Source organism: Artemia franciscana, chromosome 4 (genome assembly GCF_032884065.1).
Source record: "Artemia franciscana chromosome 4, ASM3288406v1, whole genome shotgun sequence".
Classification (NCBI taxonomy): Eukaryota; Metazoa; Arthropoda; class Branchiopoda; order Anostraca; family Artemiidae; genus Artemia; species Artemia franciscana.
The window spans coordinates 52,278,330-52,301,931 of NC_088866.1; the positions used below are offsets into that span (position 1 = coordinate 52,278,330).

The 23,602-nt window shown below is 34.9% G+C and overlaps 1 protein-coding gene across 4 annotated transcripts in view; it reads right to left on the reverse strand.

Annotated features, from left to right (window-relative positions):
• LOC136026569 (kinesin-2b-like) overlaps positions 1 to 23,602 on the reverse strand; it is a 97,824-nt gene that overhangs the window by 52,153 nt on the left and 22,069 nt on the right. For 3 of the 4 annotated variants that reach the window (XR_010617337.1, XR_010617336.1, XM_065703267.1), the window contains 2 exons: positions 19,777 to 19,888; positions 17,472 to 17,607 (listed from right to left, as the gene is read on the reverse strand). Coding sequence is in view for 1 of the 4 variants with exons in the window: in XM_065703267.1 (XP_065559339.1) it covers positions 17,472 to 17,607; positions 19,777 to 19,888 (248 nt within the window). In the remaining 3 variants the exon portion in view is untranslated. Of the gene's footprint in view, positions 1 to 17,471; positions 17,608 to 19,776; positions 19,889 to 23,602 lie in introns of those variants that run through there. The other variant, XR_010617338.1, reaches the window with a different exon arrangement.

Here is a 23,602-nt window from a genome sequence, read left to right on the forward strand (position 1 = left end):
TTTTGTTTTTGCATGTGGAGGTAAAAGGCGTTTGTGGTCTGGGCCTCGACTCAGTTTGGTAATAACAATAAGCTATATAGGGCTGAATTCAAATACCAAACATAGAAAGCGAATATAATTTCGTAGATGTCTTTGTCGTGATAATAATTAATGCACAGAAAAATGAAAACAATGCAGATTATAAACTCATATGTAAGCTGTAACTTCTAAACGAAAACCTTAAATGTCTTTTAATAACATATTGAGAAAGCCCGCCGGATATTTTTCCTTTTTTTCTGAATAAAGGATAAGTCAACAGATATAAGGTGATTTCTAATTAAACAAAGAATTTGTTTAATTAGCTCTATTACTATCTACCTTAGTTCTGCCCTAGGAATGACGCATGGACGGATGATAGATAAACTTATCTGTCAACAAATGGACCAACCTCATTTTTATATGATCCTAATAAGGGCTTATGCCAATTTGCCTCTCACTCACTCAGACTATCTGTCTTGGCTTTTTCTACAATTAGCCATGGCTTGATGCCTACAACTAAGTAAATTTTGAACCAAAATCAAGTAGTTGTGGACGTCAAGCCATAGCTAATTGTAGAAAAAGCCAAGACATATAGTCCGAGTGAGTGAGAGGCAAATCTGGCATAAGCCCTTATAAGCACCTTGATTTTAAAAACATATTGAGACAGCCCGACGGATATTTTTCCTTTTTTTTAAATAAAGGATGAGTCAACAGATTTAAGGTAATACTTAATTGAACAAACTGAAAATACAGCGAGACTTTAAACCAAGTCGAAAAATTTACCTCTCATTTTTACTCAGTTGGTCAATAACCTTTCCCAGGGCGCTGAGACTAACGTTGATGGCACACCCTTCAAAAAAAAGGATGAGTCATAATTCAGTATCGCAGAACATAGGTAGAAAGTACATGACCAAACCTTAGAGGAGAGGAGATTTGGGAAGCTTTTACCAATTGAGATGGGGTAGGGGGGAGGATTCAAACTCGAAAGAAGTTGATTATGAGATCACTAGTTTTCAAAATCTCTGGCAGGAAAGAAAGAAACTTCACAAACAGCAGAAAAAACAGCTTTATAGTGTAAAAGGGTGCTGAAAAAAAAACTGCACGACCTTCCACATCACGACTGGAACCGAACAAGTATTACTGCAAATAACGTAAGGTGGTTATTCGCAACAGGCCATGTATTAACGTACGAAAAATGTCGTTCAGTCCCGACTTTTAGGGCTACAATGAGACACGTTCTGAGGATGAAGAGCGACAGATTACCAAATATCCTTGTCGGCCAACCGTCTAGGGTAAATGAAAAGCAGTTCGTCCCCAAATGTGGTGGATGGATGTCGCAAGGAAAGATTTAAGGGAAATGACAGCTTCTTGGGAGGATGTAAAGAGGGAGCCTTTGAATAGATCTTCATGGAAAAGGAGCGTGCGTAGCTGTGTTGGCCTCAGACGGCATGATGCTGCAATGAGTTGTTAGTAGTAGTATGAATTAACGGCAAAAAAGTGTCGGCCTTAAATATTCAATGGAAGACAAAGCTGGCTTATAAGACTGGTTGTAAAAATTTCTCAAATGTCACGTAATTGAAAATTACCTGTAATCAATTGTGGTAATTGCAAAAAAGCAAGGTAATTGAAAATTGACTATACTTCCATTGTCTTATAAACTTATCTTAATAAACTGTTATTATTAACTGTGTCTCGGTTATAGTTTAGCAAGCTTTCAAAATATTATCCCCTACAAGAAAATACTGATTTAAAAAAAAGATAAAGGAAACGTAAAGATTGTTTGAAGTCAAAAATATAATAATTTGAATTTGGCACCAAAAACCTTTCGCAAAAGCACTTTCCGCTAGTAGCCTAGATTCACTTTCCCGAGTCTAGCCGATTCTTGTCTTCTCACGAATATCAGTCTAGTAGCTTCTCGCTAGTCGCAAATATTAAATGCAAAGCTAAGTCAGCTTCGCTAGCCGGTCCACGAATAGCACCATACACCACAACTGTTATTCAACTTAACACAAAAAACGTTAGCCGACAACGGATAGCAGATAGTAGGATAGCGGAGCTCGTGGGTCTACTTCAAAATATAATGTTCCTGCCCGATGTCATTTACAGAGAGTGGAAGAAAAGATTAACCGGTTGGATATAAAATCTTTTGCTTCAAGTTGTAATTTTCTTGTGAGTATTGGTGATTCTTTGTATTTCTGTGATTACTTTACCATATTATACTTTAGACAATCGTGATTGCAGCTGAATGCTTCAGTTGCCTGACCAGGGTTTACCTGGTCCCACCCAAAATTTCCATCCCCCTTACTCTCAACCTCTAATTAGAATTCTCCCTAATGGACAAAGTGTAACAATATATACGCCAGGAGAGCTCCAGAGAAGCTCAACTCAACCAATTGTTACTGCAAGCCATAACTCAATCCCGCCACCCCAAAGTTATATTATACGTCCCACCTACCCAAGCTACTCCATCCCGACCTCAAACAAATTTTCTGCACTCAATGAAGAGAGTTATCCAGCATTACCCTCTTATGACAGTGATGAAGAGCTCAGAACATCTGTAAATCCAATGGAAATAGAAGGTATCATAACGCATGAAAATGGATCAGTATTACCAAGACTAGGACAGAATCCAAACATTGGTACAAAAAGGAGAGATTTGTCCCCAGATAGTGAAAATGGTGTAAATACAAAGTGTAAACAAAGGAAAGCTGCAGCACCTCAAGCAGAATACACTAACAAGGATACACCAAGCTTGCCAGAGCAAGAACAGTATAAAGTGTTAATAGAAATCATAATTGCAGAAAATGGGAAAACATTTCCCCCTGATCATGAAATAGCAAAGTCAATCCAGACAACATTGAAAAATTCAAAATTTGAGCTTGAAGTAAAGAAAGAAAGAAAGAATATGTTCTTATATCTACAAGGGGAGAATGATAGTGAAAATATTCTTTCCATTAGCACACTCTGCAACATATCTGTAATAACTAAACGAATACAACCTACAGTAAGAGGAATAATTAAAGGTATCCCTCTTAACCTAACCATAGAGGAAATCAAGGAAAGCTTACAATCTCCTACAGCGGTACAAGATGCTATAAGGCAGAAGAGATATAATAAAGAATCCAAAAAACTTGAAGACAGTCTTGCTATATTAGTTGTATTTGAGGGTAGGACCCTACCACCAAATGTTTGGTGCTTTGGAAGAAAGAGGGAGGTATACCAGTACTATCGCAGAGTACTTCAGTGTCACAAGTGCCAGAAATATGGACACACTCAAAAAGAATGCAGAGCTAAAGAGTCAGTCTGTTTGAGGTGCTCAGAGAAACACCAATCAGGCCAGTGCCCACTGAAAACAATAGACCCAGCAATTAGACAAAAATCATATTCATGTGCCAATTGTGGTGGAAGCCACTCATCAACATCCAACTTATGCCCAGTAAGACAACAAAACCAAGGAATCCTTCAAGTGGCCGAAAAATATCAAATAGGATTCCGTATGGCACAGGTAGCCTATAAAAGCTATGCAGACGTTCTAAATAAGAAGAGATTTCATAATAATAAGTTTAATCAGACTGCACCAAACCAAACTACTGAAAGACTCATTACATCATCAAAAACAGAAGTAGCTGAAAGGTTAGTAATTGGTCTACTTTGCAGCCCAGATCTTATAAATTTATCAAGCCTAAGCTTACCAGCTCGAATTGAAAAACTCTGCAAATTGGTAAAAGAATTAAATTTTGGGGACCTTAATGAACAAAAGATTTCAAATGTCTGTTTACTTAATAGAGCCTCATTAGGTAACCACCATGGCCCTTAAAATACTGTCTTGGAATGCTCAATCTATAGGAAAGGAAAAAAAGGATATTATTCTTGACCACTGCCAGGAAAATTCTATAGATATAATATGTATCCAGGAAACTTGGCTACAACCCCATATGAGAATGAACTTTAGAAACTATAATGTCATCAGGAAAGACAGAACTAATGGCACCAAAGGAGGAGTAATTATTTGTTTAAAAAATAACATTCATTTTACTAGAATTGAGCCAAAAATCGAAGAAAACCCTCAATGGAATTTGGAAATTACTGGATGTAAAATTATTCAAGATAATGGCAGTTTTTTAAATATATTCAATGTATACAATGCCAATGGAAGCAATCCCACTGTTGGAGACATAATGAAAAAACTACACCAATTGATCCCAAGTAATGAGGACCTAATTATAGTGGGTGATTTCAATGCCCACAGTAAAGTATGGTGTAAGTGCGATTTGATTAACCCATCTGGAAGAAGCTTGGAAAAGTTGCTGCTTGATACCAACATATGCCTGATAACACCAAAAGGACTACCCACCAGATGTAATCCCCTTTCTCAAATTAGAACTACAATTGACCTGATTATGACCAGTCCTAACATAGCAGGTATGACATCCATTTGTATCCCATCTGATACTTTACTATTTAGTGACCATTCTCCTATCCATTTGGCAATAGAGTCTAATAGACAAACCAATAGTAGGTCATTTTCAGCAAGTCATGGTAACAGATTCAGGTTCCAGGTAAAAAGGGCTAACTGGTCCCATTTTAAATACAATTTAAATCTAATTCCCATAAAAAATATCTTGACTACAGATACCTTTATTGATGACAAAATCCTCCTATTTCAGAATAAACTATTAGAAATTGCAAAGACGTCCATGCCATTTACTGCAAGCACTAATAAGAGGGTAAAAAGCAGCATTTGGTGGAACAGAGAGTGTGAAGAGTCAAAAAAGGAATATAAGAAACAAAGCAGAATATATTCGGCTGCAACTACTTTACCTAATCTGATTCAAATGAAAAAATCATATGCAAAATTTAAAAAATCAGTTTCAGCTGCAAAAAATAAAAGCATCAGAGATTTTATGGAGCACCTTGATTTCAAAACTCCAGCAAACAAAGTCTATTCCTTTGTAAGACACATGATGAACAAGCCCTCTCCAAAAAGTAATAACCCTCCTATGATTTACAACAACATTCCTCTTTTCACTGAAGCAAGCTTAGAGTTCCTCAGCCAAACTATGGGTAAAATGGATCATGATACAACTGGAATCATTTGCCAAAACTCAAAGATCAACAGACTCTCCAGTAGAGAACTACATGAGCCATACAATAAGCCATTTACACTAGCAGAAATACAACATGTTATATCTTATCTTCCAAAAACTGCTCCGGGATCTGACATGATATTTCCTCAGTTTATTTTCAATCTCAATGATGAGTGGATATCATGCCTGCTTGACTTAATCAACCAAGCATGGGATATTGGCTATTTCCCAAAAATATGGAAAACAGCAACTTCAATAATGATTCCTAAAGCCAGTAAAGATAGCTCAAAGATTGAAAATCACCGCTTTATAACACTTTTGCCTGTTTTGGGCAAAGTGTATGAAAGACTTATTAAAAGGAGATTGAATTGGGAAATAGAAAAAAGAAAGTTCCTCAAAGACGTCCAGTGTGGCTTTAGGAAGAATAGAAGTACCATTGACAACCTGGTGTGTTTCCAACGAGATGCCACTAATGCTATTCAGAACCAGCTAATAATGATTGCAGTATTTTTAGATGTTGAAAGTGCCTTTGATTCTCTCACCCATAGACAAATTTTGAATGGCATTATTGAAAGTGGTATACGTGGAAGACTATTAAAATTTGTCAAGAGTTACCTGGAAGACCGGGAAATTCACATTAGAGTAGGAAATACCATATCTACCAGCACATTGAAGGTCAAAAGGGGTGTGCCACAGGGCTCAGCACTAGGACCTGATCTATATAACATCGGCGTGTATGATATACCACTAGATGATGGGACATCCAGAGCAAGCATATTTGCAGATGATAAAGTCTTTTGGGTCACAGGAAGAACCATCAGTGAGGTCACTAAAAGCATAAAAGCTGTATTGCAACAACTAGAGAATTGGACAGCCAGTATTGACATCAATTTTTCTTTACATAAAACCAAAGGTATGCTTATAACTAGAAAAACTGCTATAAGTGCTCCAACATTGACTTTAGGAGGTAGGAAAATTGACTATGTTAATCAAATGAAGTTTTTAGGCTGTATTATTGATAGAAATCTAAATTGGAATCCTCACATAGAATACACCAAAGCAGCATGCATCAGAAGACTAAATGTTATGAAATCATTAACAAGGTCCTCTTGGGGTAGTAGAGCAAAATTCCAGATTGAATTTTACCAAAAGTATATTCGATCAAAGCTTGAATATGCTGCAGCAATTTATCAATCAGCTCCACAATCAACCCTTAAAAGACTAGACACAATCCAGAATGCAGCTCTGAGGATTTCCTTTGGAGCAAGGAACACAACACCAATTCCATTCCTGCTATCAGAAAGTGGCCTAGAAGACCTTGAAACAAGAAGAAGTACTACAGTATTAAAATATATCAAGAAACTATGGGCAGCTGACAGAACACATCCAGTAAAATCAAGAATAGTAAAACCAGGTATCTTTATCACAGATAACAGCCAAAAGAAACGCAATCAGAAAAATATTTTTGAGAAAGCCATTGAACTCTGCTCTCAATTTGATTACTGTTTAAAAATAACAGATATGCTAAAGGTCCCAGAAAACAGGCCATTACCTCCTTGGGAACAGAGTCATCTTGAGTGTGTAAATAATATTGGTGAAGTATCCTGGTTCAATCTTGCAATCAGTTTTAGATTACACATGGCCAACTTATATAGCGACTTTGTACATATATATATACAGATGGATCAAAAATTCAACATGACACACCAGTTGGGGCTGCATTTGTAATCCCTAAGCTGCAAATTACAAATCAATTTAAGTTACCAGTTGAAACATCTGTATTCCAAGCAGAAGTTATTGCCATTAAGAAAGCCTTGGAATATATAGGAACCAATCTTCAAAACTATCCAAAGATAGTTATATGTTCAGATTCTAAAGCCTCTATTGATGCCATTAGTAATGCAAATAGAAATAGGATGTCCATAATGGAAGTAATTGCTTGTTACTCTATGTTTACATCTGTCTGCAAAAAACACAAAGTAATTCTACAATGGGTACCAGCTCATGTTGGGATTGATGGTAATGAAAGAGCAGACAGAGCTGCAAAGCAGGCCACAAAAATGACAGGCCCCTTTACTGAATGTGATTCTCCCATGGAAGTTAAGATGATTGACAAAGTAATAAAGAATCTAGATAAATTTTCTTTTGAGGAAAACCGGAATTTGTCAGGCAACTATTTTGTCACCAGCAAAACCACAAGGAGGCATGAATTAAAAATATACGACAAATTAACAAGAAAAGAGGGAGTTATTTTGTTTCGGCTAAGATCTCAACATACAGGGGTTCAATCCTATCGTGCAAGATTTTTTGGAGAGGATGAACATTGCAGATGTTGTAACAACGAAGAGACAATTGCACATGTTCTTCTAGATTGTGATAATTATCAACATCAAAGACAAAGTTTTGTAAAGTTCCTTACTCAGAATTCTATGCAATGTAATATAAATCTTCTTTTGGGTGGAGTGGCTGACGAAAAACTTAGTATACAAATCTTTCGACTAGTAGTTCAGTTTCTACAAAATATAGGAGTAGACAAGAAGATATAAACTAGTGTGTTACTTAAACCTGTTAAATGATGTGTATCAAGGCGAGACAATATTAGTGAAATGTTTAATTACTGTTGACCAATCTTAGCTTTGGGAGGCAAATCCGCCTTCCCTTGTATTTTCAACCTTCCAGGATGATTTATTTAGAACCATTGAATGAGGACCTAAGTGACATCTGCAGTCAAGAAAGGTCCGAAATCTGCTGCTGCTGTCATTTACAGAGTAAAATGTGACCAGAGTCAAACCTCTCAAATCTGGCACGCCAACCTCCCAATATCTAAAGATACATTTTTAGAGGGAGGTAGGATGGGCAGCAAAACAAACCAATATATGAAAAATACATGAAATAAAAAATATATAATAAATATAAAAACAAATGAAATATATAAAATCTTAGAAATAAAGAAATTTCGAATATACACCAATCAATAGAGACTGAAATCATTGCAAAAGTAACAAAGGCTGAAGTCTGGAGGCTTCGTACAGAAATTTATTTAGTTAAAAGATCAGGCTACATAACGAATTCAAATGAATTTTTATGTATTTCACGGTGCAAAGCATCAGAGATGTATCTAAACTTTTTTGTTTTAGCTTCTTCTATCATGTCAGTAAGCCTGTCATCCTTATTCCTAAATAGATATTTGAGTTTTGCAGTTTCCACATAATTCTATTATGTCTATAAAAGTTGCGGGTGTAGAGATTTTTGTTCTTTGTTGCATAGTAAAAAGGAATGAAAATAATCCTGAATTAGTAGGGATATTGCTTAGAAATGGCTAATGTATTTTCTTTTAGGGCCTTAATAATGGCAACATCAGTATTCATTGTATAATATCTTTTAAAACTTTTAATATTATTTATTTTCTTATGCATACTATATAATATTATTATACGTGGTGTAACCTACAAAGAAAAAGGAGAAAAAACAAAAAATAATAGGAAGAAAAACTAACAACTGAAGAACCTAAAAGGGCGGTGATGTGGTAATTCTTTCCTTTTAGGTGATTTTTAGATCTTTGCAGAAGTACCTTTTCCGATAAAAAAAAATATTAGGATATGAACAAAAAAAGACGGAAATTCTATAACTTGATTTAAAACATCAATAAAAAAATCCCCCATCCCCCGAAAAAATCCAAACAAATGTTGCCTACTAGTCAAATAAACGAGGAAAACCTATATACAAGAGATATTTACAATTCTGAATATAGTGTGCGACCGAGAACTCCTCTCGTTCATGTTTGTACACGCTATGTGACGGAGTTTTTCACCCTTTTTCATAACGTCTATTACCTATGAACAGAAACAATTAATAGAAGAAAAAAGAGCTAGAAAACAGCATAATTAAATTTAAAAGAATTGGCAACTGGCGATACTGGGAATAAATCGTTCTTAGTCTTGAAAATTATCATTATTAAGACACATATTATTATACTAGCTGTTGGGGTGGCACTTCGCGCCACCCCAACACCTAGTTGGTGGGGGCGCTTCGTGCCCACCCCCAAGCCCCCCCGCACGCGTAACTCGTTACGCGCCATTGTAGTTGTGTCCCTGTGATTCTAATGATTGCCCTTGAGCTTTGTTGATGGTGATTACTAATCGGCCATTCCCTGTGTCACAATCGTCATCTTTATATATCCCCCTGTGCCCCCGGCGTCCCCGTTGTAGTTGTGTCCCTGAATCCGGGTCGTCATTTATATTCCCTGTGTCCCGGTCGTCATTGGTGTCCTGGTGTCCCAGTCTGTAATTTCTCTTTTAGTGTCCCGGTCGTCATTTATATTCCTTGTGTCCCGGTCGTCATTTGTGTCCCGGTGTCCCGGTCTGTATATACATTCATTTTTGAATTGGTCTTTTTTTAGTTTTTAGTTTTTTACTTTTTTTAGTTTTTTTTAGTTATACCTCATGATTCTAATGATTGCCCTTGAGCTTTGTTGATGGTGATTGCTAATCGAACATTCTCTGTGTCCCCGTCGTCATTTATATATCCCCCTGTGTCCCGGTCGTCATTTATATTCCCTGTGTCCTGGTCGTCATTTGTGTCCCGGTGTCCCGGTCTGTATATACATTCGTTTTTGAATTGGTATATGATGAAATAAATTTTTGTCTTTTTCCCCTTTTTTTCTTTTTAGTTTTTTAGTTTTTATCTTTTTTTTCTTTTTTTCCTTTTAGTTTTTTTTGTAGTTTTTACCTTTTTAGTTTTTTTTATTTTTATTTTCATTTTTTTTTAGTTTTGTTTTTCTCCTTTATTTTCCAGTCGACAAACATGACGTCAGTCGACACACAAACATGACGTCACTCGACACACACACAGACAACTTATTTTTATATATATACTAGCTGTTGGGGTGGCGCTTCGCGCCACCCCAACACCTAGTTGGTGGGGGCACTTCGCGCCCCCCAAGCCCCCCCGCGCGCGTAAGTTATGACTAGTCACATAAGTTACGCGCCATTGTAGTTGTGTCCCTGTGTCCCACCTGTGAATATAGATAGATATATATATTTATGTTTTTAACTACGTAAAACCTTCGAATATACAAAATTCTTCGCTGTCCCATTGTCTGTACATATAAATAGATTGTCAGGTTTACCGACTCTTGAACATGCAACATATAATTGTCCATGGGAAAAACAATCCATATTCAGATCTATACCTCATTATTCTAATGATTGCCCTTGAGCTTTGTTGATGGTGATTGCTAATCAAACATTCCCTGTGTCCCCATCGTCATTTATATATCTTCCTGTGCCCCCCGGTGTCCCCGTTGTAGTTTTGTCCCTGTGCCCCAGTCGTCATTTATAGTCGACAAACATAACGTCAGTCGACACACAAACATGACGTCAGTCGACACACACGTCCCAGTTTTTTCTTCTTTTGTATTAATGCTAAAGCCAAGGTTCGAATCTGGAACCTCTCGGACCTAGAACCTGGAACATAACGCTTTACCAACTCAGCTACTTCGGCTTGAATACATTTACCTTTTTTAGTTTTTTTTTTTTTATTTTTATTTTTTAAGTTTTCTTTTTCTCCTTTATTTGTCAGTTTTTTTCCTTTTTTTAGTTTTTTTTTCTTTTTCAGTTTTTAGTTTTTTATTACTTTTTAGTTTTTTTCTTTTTAGTTTTTTTGTAGTTTTTACCTTTTTTGTTTTTTTTTTACTTTTTTAGTTTTTAGTTTTTTACCCTTTTTTTTAGTTTTTTAGCTTTTTTAGTTTTATTTAGTATTTTTTTTGTAGTTTTTATCTTTTTTAGATTTTTTTCTTCTTTTGTGTTAATGCTAAAGCCAAAGTTCGAACCTGGAACCTCTCGGACCTAGAACCTGGAACATAACGCTTTACCAACTGAGCTACTGTATTTGTATTTGTATCGGATTAACGACGCTTCTTGACTACTAAGGTCCCTGTGTTGGCCTTGTAGTGCATTCCTGCAGCATGGTTCGATCTCTGGGTCCCGTATTACCACGCTAAGGTCAAACCCACTGCGCCAACACAGGTAGTTATATAACTGAACTATTTCGGCTTGAATACATCCGTTTTTGAATTGGTATGTGATGAAATAATTCAGACGTCATATGTTGACAGTGACGTCAATCGACACACAGACACACAGACAATTTATTTTTATATATATAGATAGATGTCCCGGTTGTCATTTGTGTCCTGGTGTCCCGGTTTGTAATTTCGTCAGTCGACAAACATGACGTCACTCGACACACAGACAACTTATTTAGATATATATACAAGCCCCCCCCCCGCGCGTAAGTCGTTACGCGCCATATTAGTTACGCCCCATTGTAGTTGTGTCCCTATGTCCCACCTGTGAATATAGATAGATATATATATATATATATATATATATATATGTTTTTAACTACGTAAAACTTGCGAATATACAACATTCTTTGCTGTCCCATTGTCTGTGCATATAAATAGATTGTCAGGTTTACCGACTCTTGAAAATGCAACATATAATGGTCCATGGGAAAACAATCCGTATTCAGATCTATACCTCATGATTCTAATGATTGCCCTTGAGCTTTGTTGATGGTGATTGCTGATCGACCATTCCCTGTGTCGCCGTCGTCATTTATATATCCCCCTGTACCCCCCGGCGTCCCCGTTGTAGTTGTGTCCCTGTGTCCCGGTCGTCATTTATATTCCCTTTGTCCCGGTCGTCATTTGTGTCCCGGTATCCCAGTCTGTGATTTCTCTTTGAGTGTCCCGGGCGTCATATATATTCCTTGTGTCCCGGTGTCCCGGTCGTCATTTGTGTCCCGGTGTCCCGGTCTGTATATACATTCGTTTTTGAATTGGTCTTTTTTTAGTTTTTAGTTTTTTACCTTTTTTTAGTTATTGTAGTTATACCTCATGATTCTAATGATTGCCCTTGAGCTTTGTTGATGGTGATTGCTAATCGAACATTCCCTGTGTCCCCGTCGTCATTTATATATCCCCCTGTGCCCCCCAGCGTCCCTGTTGTAGTTGTGTCCCTGTGTCCCGGTCGTCATTTATATTCCCTGTGTCCCGGTCGTCATTTGTATCCCGGTGTCCCGGTCTGTATATACATTCGTTTTTTAAATGGTATATGATTAAATAAATTTTTGTATCTTTCCCCTTTTTTTCTTTTTAGTTTTTTTTTTTGGTTTTTACTTTTTTTTAGTTTTTTAGTTTTTAGTTTTTTCTTTTTTCTTTTTAGGTTTTTTCTATTTTTATTTTTTTTTAGTTTTGTTTTTCTCTTTTAACTTTCATTTTTTTTTTCCTTTTTTATTTTTTTTTATTTTTCTTTTTTAGTTTTTTTTTAGTTTTTTAGCTTTTTTAGTTTTCTTATTAGTTTTTAGTTTTTTTTTTCTTTTTAGTTTTTTTTAGTTTTTACCTTTTTTTTAGTTTTTTTTTACTTATGTCCTGGTCGTCATTTATACTCCCTGTGTCCCGGTCGTCATTTGTGTCCCGGTGCTTTGTTGATAGTGATTGCTAATCGAACATTCCTTGTGTCCCAGTTTCTTTCTCTTTGAGTGTCCCGGTCGTCATTTATATTCCCTATGTTCCGGTGTCCCGGTCGTCATTTGTGTCCCGATGTCCCGGTCTGTAATTTCGTCAGTCGAAAACATGACGTCAGTCGACACACAAACATGACGTCACTCGACACACACACAGACAACTTATTTTTATATATATATAGATAGATATGTAATAAAATTCACTCTTCAGAAAAGCATAGGGTCATTGTTGAAGACAAAAAGTAACAGCTAAAAAAAAGAAAAATCGGCATGCCTTGTTTACCTCTCATTCCAGACAATCTAATGATAATCCTATGCCAATTTTAAATTCTTGGTCGACTTGCCTGGGACTCTAGGCAGGCATGACTTATTAAAAGATAACAAACAAGTATTAGTCCAATAAGAGAGGTAAGCTCAGTCCCCTATTACCCGTGCCATTTAACAAAACACTTGGAAAACTATAGGTTCTATGAATATATTAGCTCTATGACTATCTATCTACCTTTGTTATACTGCCCTAGGAGTGAAGCATGGACGGACAATAGATAGACATATTATTGAATTGAATTGAACTATCTGTCTTGGCTTTTTCTACAATTAGCCAGGACTTGATGCCCACAACTATTCTATTTTAATTCAAACTAATGTGTTAATAAATTGAATAAAACATTCTCTGTCTGACACAAAAGGTCTGTTCGAGTGCACCTTTAGTTTTATTGTGATGAAGGATCAACCCCAAGCAATCTCAATCATCAATAACTCTTCCACAATTCATTCCCCAGACATATTTCTTCTCAGATTCCCAAGTGAAAACGGGCACGTAAGCTAAACAAAATGTATCTTCTTCCATACTGTCACACACAGAAGCATAAGAAAAGGGCTCCAACACTACCATATTTTTTTTATTAATTTGAGCTAAAGCACTAGACTTATGTTTAGCAGTCTTCGTGAATAGGCCTTATCTTCTCCCTTCAAAGTACTAGTAACAAGAATCAACTAAAAGTGAATCCATTAAATTGGCACAGATTCCCGTCAAGTGTAGGGTTCGACTTCTTAACTAGTCAAAGAGAAGGGTTGTCCTTGTATTGTAAACAATCATTTGACTTTCCAGATTTGCGCGAAACAGGCACGAATTCTCGGAAGCTCTATGTTCAATCCTCCCTGCCTTGGAATTTACAGTCTTCAGTTTCATACTTTCCATTAGTCTGCATACAATTCGCCACCAACTTCATGCTATTTCGACAAATTTGTGCTTTGGTACTTATTAAAACCATTCCTCATTTCTGTGCCCGGCGTTCTGAACTTTTGCCCGAAAAGTCCATTAGTTACCCAACTGACAGTGAGCTCATCCCAGCAAATAATAACGAGCTCCTCTGCAACTCCTCTCTATTTGAAGCTTCAGTCATTACTCCCTCTCACAAAACTCCACCTCCTTTAAATATTTTTACTACCAATTCCTATCACCATTGAAGACATCCTACATTTCGGTTGACACCTGTTGGATTGCCATTTTGACTTCTCCATTATAATGAGCCGCAGAATGATGGAATGAGCCACGTTTTTGTGCAGCTTTTTGTATGATGTGTAGTCACTCAAACCAGTCCTAATTTAAAAAAACTTCCAAGAAGAACATCTGGCATTTCTTCTCTTTTTTTCCAATGAAGTTTAAAAACAAAATCAAGCAAAACAAAAAAAAAAAAAGAACAGGACTTCAATCTTCCCTCTGATAAAACATATATAGCATATATTCCCTCTGATAAAAATATATAGCATACAGACACAAATACACAAATAAGATCCTCTCCACTGAGGCCCTCGATTCCAACTACTAAAATTCTATCGTTTTTTCCCTTTTGTAAAAAACTAATATGAACTGAAAACATCAACTTTCAACTTGAAAACAAATCAGTCCTTCATCTACTTTCAAACTGCTCAAGCAAGGTCATATCCAGTTTTTTTTTCTGGGGGAGGGAGGGGGGGTACATAACGATTTTTTCGAGGGGGTCACAAGAGGATTTGGGGGGGGGGGTACAAAAAACTTTAAAAACACGTCAAAAACATTTAAAAATAAATATATACAAATTTTTGTATATATTTAAAAATATTTAAATATTTAAAAATAACAAAAATATACAAATTTTTGTTATTTTTTTTTAGTCGGACAGTCCTTTCAAGGGGGGATTCGAGCCCCCTAAGCATCCCCCTTCTGGATACGGCCGTGTGCTCAGTTTTCAGGAACATACTTAAGAACTGTCATTACACTGCTTCTAGAATCCAGACCTTATTGCTAAGACTTTTACCTTGTTCTTCCAAACGTCTCAATTTTCTAAAATGAGGCACCCTTCACCATCTCCTCTTTCTAAATCTTCACTGTATCTCCCTTCCTTACTATTAGTATTACTACCTATGCAAGAACAGCTATTGCCACAATTATTTGTAAACCTTGATTATCCCTGTGATATTACTTTTTTTATGACAAGTAAAGACACACCACTCAAAATGCAGATCTCTTTCAGTAAAAGGCAAATGACACTTTAGTGTTTAGAATGCTCAGGGGACTGAAGCCCTACGTCTTTTTGTCGTACTTGTTTTTCGTTATAAGTTTGAATTGATTGCTCGTTTTAAATTTTGTTCATTTTAAGACTGATTTGTTAATAAATAGCAGGATCTGTTATCTATATTTTTAATGTGATGATTAATTTGATTTCTGATCGTTTTGGGGTTCGTTAATTTACTGGTAGTAATTTCTATTGATTTGAATTGTTTGAAGCTTGAATTATTATAAAACCTAATTTCTCCTCGTCTTAGGGTTTAATATGGTTTAATTTATTATATATATATATATATATATATATATATATATATATATATATATATATATATATATATATATATATATATATATATATATATATATATAGAGAGAGAGAGAGAGAGAGAGAGAGAGAGAGAGAGAGAGAGAGAGAAGAAACACTTCCCTTGGATCCTCTATTCAGACTAAAATATGTTTGCCTTTTTTCCGGAAAACCAAAGTGTACTGAAACAAATAAAAATTCGTTCTGAAAGAAAAACCCTTCCTTCTTTAATTCTCCCCCTCCCCCCAATTTTTCAGGACCATTTTAAAGACAGACGTTACAGCGGGTTCTAGAATCCTAACCTTAGTTCTGAGACTTTTCTTCCCATCCTTCTGAACTTTCCAAAACCACGCTGCCCCTTCTGTACTTTCCAAGTCTTTACTTCATCTACCTTCTTTACTATTAATATTACAACCTATTTAGTAAAAGTAATCCGTTTTGGTCAACTTTCTAATTACCAAACATCATTCATCCATTACATTTTTTCCTAGTTCAAGCAATAAAATCTTCTTAACCTTAATTTTCAGATCTGTTCTAACCCATCAAAACCTGTCAAAATTATTAACCACAGTTATACACGAGAGAGACATCTATGTTAACAAAATGTTGTGATTTGGGCATTTCATTTGCTGTTCAACTTTAGCCGAAACAAGGACGACAGGAGGACACAACTTGTACCCCTGGGGCGAATTCCTGTTTTGCAATATTTTCTATTAAAAAATTGCTCTTGAAGCCCAGTTGACTTAATTAGTCAACTTTTATTTAAGTATAGATATTTTATATTATAAATATAGATATTTGATATATTATATATGTAAACATGGATATTTTTATGGAAGTACAGATATTTATAATTTATATTCAAGGGAAACAGAGCGAACCCATTTAAAACTAAAAACGATTCAAAAGTAAATAAGAAAGCTAATTAAGTTATTGTATGTTAACTACTAGTAAGTATTGCATTTAGTCATGGCAAAAGAAAAGATGCATTATGAGAATAGAGATAGAAACATTAAATAGGGGCCAGATTTTTGCCAGTTGGTGTTTATTTATTCTATTTTCTTATTCTACAGTATATTATTTATATTCAGAATATATATATATATATATATATATATATATATATATATATATATATATATATATATATATATTCTAAAACATATTTATTCTAATAATTACTCTGGAATATCTTATTCTAAATATACAGTGTGAGTCGCTGTTAATGACGGAATCTGATCATGAAATTTTGTACTCCGGCCTCGATTCTTTTTTCTTTCTCTATGAAAAAAAGCTATTCCATAAAACATTTAAAAAATCATAAATTTTAGAATTAATTCTCTGCTTAAAATACTAATTTCATATTCACAAAAAAAAGAAAGCTCAACAAAAGCACTGATACGGTTCTTTACAGAAACAAAATGGAATGGAATGGCCACAATAGAATACAATGGAATGGCCAAAACAGCGGAATTACTTTCGCTTTTTTGGCAATACATAAAACACTGTCATTTTTTATCTCATAAAAAGGTTCGTTTAAGGACCTTGCAGAGCCAATTTTTCTCCAGAAATAGCTTTTTAAACACATTTAGTATTTTCTCCGTTTTTCGCTTGCAATCAAAAAATCTCAACAATATGTATCTAAAAAATACTTCAGCCAAAATTCATTTCTATACTAAAATAGACGCGTTAAAGTTACAGTTTATCGCCTCCAAAAAAATTTGATTAGACAGATTTGCATCATGTAGGATTCGCACAAATTCGCAACAAATTTTTCTGTACATACTTGTTGATAACTTTAAAGACAAAACTGCCTTTCCATGACAAAATATAACAGTTCAAAATAGGGGTGAAACCTTTTAATTGACAGTAAAACAAATAGAATTTTTCTTAAGTGGATATTTCGGACACATATACAGGGTCCATCATCAGCAGTATATTTGTATTTTTTAAGCATATCGAAAAGAGGAAAAATACATACACTATCAGGAGTGCAGCACATTTCTTCTGATAGCTCCTTAATGACGACTTCGTTGTGAGTATCCCTTACTTTGAGTCGAGTGGAGCCTGTCAGCAAGTCAGTTATCTGCTCTTGATAGATCTCAATGAATGAAACTCTGAAAGCAACATGGAAAGATTAACATCTTGAGCACACAAATAGCAATTTTCAGAAACAAAAAGAGTAATTTTGAATCTTTCATTCCCCCTCCCTCCCCCTAAACTCACCAAAAAAAACAGGAAATACCTTATTTTGGGGCATTTTCACAGAAAAAATGCTGTTTTTTGGAGATTTCAAATTATTTTAACGGGCAAATTGGCTTCCCTCCCCTCACTAGATACTGAAAATATTGTTTTCCCTCTTCCCAATTTTGGTGAATTAGCGCTTTAGCCCCTTCCTCACTTGGGAATCCTTTCTTTTCGGCCTACCAGGCAGCGTCTTTTGATTTACTGGGGTTCGGAAATGAGGTCATCTTTCTCTGCGGTAAATAGTATCCCCAAGTTGGTGTCTTATCTACTGTTCCATTTTTGGTTTATTGTGGTGACATCATTCTTATATGACGTCCATGATTTCTACCTTGAAAAACCGAGAAATTGACCAAGTTTAAACCAAGAAAACTTGGAAACTAACCATTAAAAAAGTCACTAGACTTTCACTGCAAGAAAATTAATTTTATGAATTAAGTTAATTAATTGAATTAATTTTTTTGAAAGTTAAATTAACTTAATTTAACAACTCGAGGGTCATAGTTAATTAATCTTGTAAAAATCAATGAATTGGTAAAAAAGTGGATAAATTGGCAAAACCATCAAAAAGTAACCTATTATATATTTTCTTACTTGATTTTTACAATCGACTTTTACGATTAAATCCATGAGTCAAGGCCAGCGAAAGACGCTAATATCAAAGAGTCCAGAATCAAAAAGACCTTTGGTTTGTTTTGGGGCATGGTTTAATAAAACAAAAATAAATGGCTATTCCTTTTGGCGGATAAAATACAGCCATTAATAAATTTCTTTACAGTTGGGAATACTGTTAAAATTTGATAGGTTTATTTTTGTACAAAATTATTGTTGAACTATGAGAATTAATACATTATTAAATGTATTAATACATTGTATTGTATGGTCCCTCCCAGATACATAATTATAATCTATAAAGAACTGTTTCCTCCTTTTCAGTTCAAAAATGTTGTTCCATCTTCTTTCACATAAATTGCGCCTATTTTCTATATAGCTAAATATAAAAAAGATTGTGACAATTTTCTATATAGCAAAATATAAAAAGATAAAGATTGTAAGAAATACCAGAAGATAGGTAAACGTGCATCCCTTCTCAGAAAAAGAACGATTACTTTTAAGTTTGACAATATAAGGAAGGGGCAGATCCTAAGGGGGGCTGGAGGACCCTCTCCCCCCCCCCAAGACTTCTCTGGCACCTTCCTTTGGTTTTTTCTCTTTTTTAACTTTTTAAAATGAAACTTGTCAATTATTGGTCCCTAATCACATTGCCAACCCTCCCCCCCCAAGACTTTACTCTAAACATACATTTGATATTGGGGGTATGATTTTCATCCTCCAGGGGGTGAAGAGTGAAATTCTGATGACAAATATAAGTAGATAAAATATTACGGGATACATAAGGAAACGTAAGCCTATTTGTAATAATATTGGCTACCCTCTCAGACAATTTTTTAACCTTTTGGGGTTAAAAACAAACTCTAATTATCGTTTGTTTGTTATAATAAATTTTTCTTTCTCTGTCCAGAACAAACAGGCCTTCAAAAGTTAAAAACAACAAAGATATTTAAAAGATGGGAGATTTAATCCCAAAAAGATTGCATACATTTTGAAAATCTTCTTTGAACCTACAACTTTTTTTTTAAATTAAGTCTTCTTATAAACAGCACTTACTGGAAGAGAATGTTAAAAAGCATATCGCTTATTGTTAAGAATGTCAAAAAGAGTCCCTTGGTTATTTTCGCCCATTTCAGAGATTTTATAGTAAAAAATAAATTGTAAGACATGTTGTAACTCTTACTTCGATGTTGTTCTTTTAACATGAGCACCACCAAGGATATCCTGGGAAGGGGGAGGCATGGCATTACCAGAAGTTTTATTCTTACCGAAATTTCAATGGGAATGTTTCTCATTTTCCAAGGTTCTATGCCTTCTTGCTTCTAATGAGTGAGACATTGATTGAAACCCCCTCCCCAGCCTCTGTGTATTATAGGATCGTAGCACTGAATGTTTGCCTCAAAGAGCGATGTAAATTATATAGTGCTTACCTGAGCAAGTACTCCCGGTCGGGATTACTTTCAATACCGTCAAATATCTCGTTTACGACGAGTTCCAGGACCCCTCGTTCTGTTTTACTACCCATCATAGTGTGGGTTTTACCTGAAAAAGAAGATTGTAATAAAATATAAAATGAATGACAATTGGAATAACTGCTGGGTCAGGTTTTGCCTTTAAGAAAAGATACACCCGGGTCATCGCAGAAGGCTAAACTTTCATCGGATCACTATTTTGTTTGGATTATTTTATTTATTGTATTACAATACTTTAATGCATCTATTTACTGCAATTGTTATTTCCCTATAAACGGTGGCTTAAATATTACTGATAAATTAACTAAGTGTATATTAAAGCTGCGGTATATTCTTTTCAATGGAATTTATGCTAAAGCAAAAGATAAAAGTAATGTGTAGACATAGGCTTTTTACCGATTCGTTGTGAAGTACCAAGGACACTGAAAATGAAATTTTGTTCTTTGAATTGGTTAAATGGTGAACCATGTACATCTTAAGAGATTAGGAAAAACAGAGAATTCAACTTTTAATGAACAACACCTCTTATGCAGTTCTCCAGTTTGGGTAGCAGCAGGCGTCCAATTCATGAATAAAAAAAAAATCACCCAAAAATATAAGCTAAAAACATATGGTAACACCTCTTAGATTTGGAAATATCTTTTTTGACAGAGTATATTTATTGAATATATTTTTTTATATTTTCAGCGAAAACGAAGCGACAAATTTATCCCCCTAGATTTTGAAAATATATTTTAGCCCCGCCTAAATCTTTGTAAATTGTCACCGCTGGGTACCAAATAGCTTAAGACGATATACCTTTCCTTTAAAGTTATCAGAAATTAAATAAAAAAAACAAGTTTTTTCAACTGAAAGTAAGGAGTGACATCAAAACTTAAAACGCACAGAAATTATTTCGTATATGAAAGAGGCTGCTTCCTCATCAACGCCCCGCTCTTTACGCTAAAGTTTGACTCTTTCTCTCAATTCTTCTTTCTAAAACAGTGAAAAACTTTAGCGTAAAGAGCGGGGCGTTGATGAGGAAGCAGCCTTTTTCATATACGAAGTAATTTCTGTGCGTTTTAAGTTTTGATGTCACTCCTTACTTTCAGTTGAAAAAACTTGTTTTTTTTATTTAATTTCTGAACGTTTTTGAATCAATGCATGTTTTGATTTTGGCTCTCCGCAGTGGAATAATCAAAACGAAATTTGCATTTTTTTTTTTTTGGCTCAATGGCTTTCTCATAATTTTGATCGAATGATTTTGAGAAAAAAAGAGCGGGGGACGAAGCCTAGTTGCCCCCCGATTTTTTGGTTAATTAAAAAGGCAACTAGAACTTTTAATTTTTTACGAATCTTTTTATTGGTAAAAGATTTACGTAACTTATAAATTAGCTTACGCAAAGAACTTTTGTATTCTCATGTTTTTATTACATATATGAGGGGATTCGCCCCATCGTCAGTACCTCGCTCTTTACATTAAAGCTTAAATTTTATCCCAATTCATTAAGAATGACCCCCTGAATCACAAAAGCCGTAGAATAAGTAGTTGAAATTACCGAAAATACTTTAGCGTAAAGAGCGAGGTATTAGAAGGAGGTGAGCCCCTCATATGGGTAATAATTTCTGTTTGTTTTAAGTTTTATTGCTGTTCCTTACTTCCAGCTGAAAAAGCTTTTTCACTTTTATTTTTTAATTGTTTTTTTTAAATAATGCTAGTAAATCCTGCTCTCCCTTCATGGAAATTTTCTTCTCCCATTACAAATTCTCGAAGGAAAGTTCCCCCAGCATATCCTCCTCTTCTCAACCCCTCCCCCAAACCAAAAAAATCCTCCTGAAAACGCCTGTATACTTCCCAATAACCATTACTATATGTAAGCACAGGTCAAAGTTTGTAACTTGTTGCCCCTCCCACGGGGACTGTGGGGGAGTAAGTCGTCCCCAAAGACATAGTTATAAGGTTCTTCGACTACGCTGAATAAAATGGCTATCTCAGAATTTTGATCCGTTGACTTTGGGAAAATAATTAGCGTGGGAGGGGGCCTAGGTGCCCTCCAATTTTTTTGGTCACTTAAAAAGGGCACTAGAACTTTTCATTTCCGTTAGAATGAGCCCTCTTGCAACATTCTAGGACAACTGGGTCAATACGATCACCCCTGGGAAAAAAAAAAAAAAAAAAAAAAAAAAACAAATAAACACGCATCCGTGATCTGCCTTCTGGCAAAAAATGCAAAATTCCACATTTTTGTAGATAGGAGCTCGAAACTTCTACAGTAGGGTTCTCTGATACGCTGAATCTGATGGTGTGATTTTCGTTAAGATTCTATGACTTTCAGGGGGCGTTTCCCCCTATTTTCTAAAATAACGCAAATTTTCTCAGGCTCGTAACTTTTGATGGGTAAGACTAAACTTGATGAAACTTATATATTTAAAACCAGCATTAAAATGCGATTCTTTTGATGTAGCTATTGGTATCAAAATTCCATTTTTTAGAGTTTTGGTTACTATTGAGCCGGGTCGCTCCTTACTACAGTTCGTTACCACGAACTGTTTGATTGTTGTCTTTGATAATGCACAGATTGTTAACGTTTAATTACTAGGGATGAAAGGCGACGTCAAAGTTATTTCAGTTTTGCTTATGACCTGAAAAACTAATTAACTTAAAACAGCCTCAAGAAAATCTTAGAAACTCATGGTTGTCCGGTACAAATAGACAATAGATGGGTAAAGGGGGCATACATAGAAAAAAAAATATTTTTTTTATCTTTGATACTTTAACTGTTTGAGTCACAAAAAAAAAATTCTCATCTTACCTTTCAATTTCTATTTCTTTTTTCACAAATGGCCTATTAAACTTAAGACATATCAACAATACCAAAAAAGATGTACATTAACACACTTGTGTGTTACTACTGCGCCGTATGTTCCCTTAAGAATGGGTGAACCTTTTTTAACATTTGATTTCAATTATATAAAGACTTCCAGGGATCTTTTGTGCTCTTTTTTGAATATGACTATTTTCTGAGTGCAAGTTTTTTCTTTTTTTCCTAATTTAGAATAATAATTTCTAATTTTTTCTAATTCGCATATTTAGAGTTTATTGGCTTTAAAAAAAACTGTATATTTTAGTTGTTAATTCCACTTACATCTTTCTGTTCCTTTTTTTGATAAAGGTTTGCAGAGGCGAAGCCGAAATATTCAGGCCTTTTTCAGTTTATGTTATTTGTTATCTCGATTACAATTTTTACGCTTATATATTTCTATATTTACATTTTATTTGTGATATTCAAGATTATTTGTTTGTATAATCCAAATTTTAATGGCCATTTTAAATATTTTGTGTGCCCCTCTGAAGTGAACTTACCAGTCTTTCATATGCTATATTATATCCAGATAATTTTTACAGCATTCAAATTTAAATTAATAAGTATTATAGAACATTTAGTTTGCTTTGTTTTAAATCTAGCTACCAAAATGATTTTTTTTTTCTCATACTGTCTCGTTTTCGGGACAATTACAATTACCATAGAAAATATATTTCACTGCCAAACTCTTGGTTAGAACGTAATACGTTATGGGTACATTTTTTTCAAATGGTAGCTAGATGGCCTAAAAATGCAGCAGCATAATAAGTGGCTACTGCTGAAATAGCTGATAAACTAGGGTTACCACGCTTTGAAACCTCCATGTTATGGCAACTATAAGTGCTGGAAAATTAAGTTATGAAATCAAAACTTCGAAGAAAGTTTTCGCATAAGCATAGAACCTTAACAAAAAATAACTATAAACATAATAAATTTAGTAC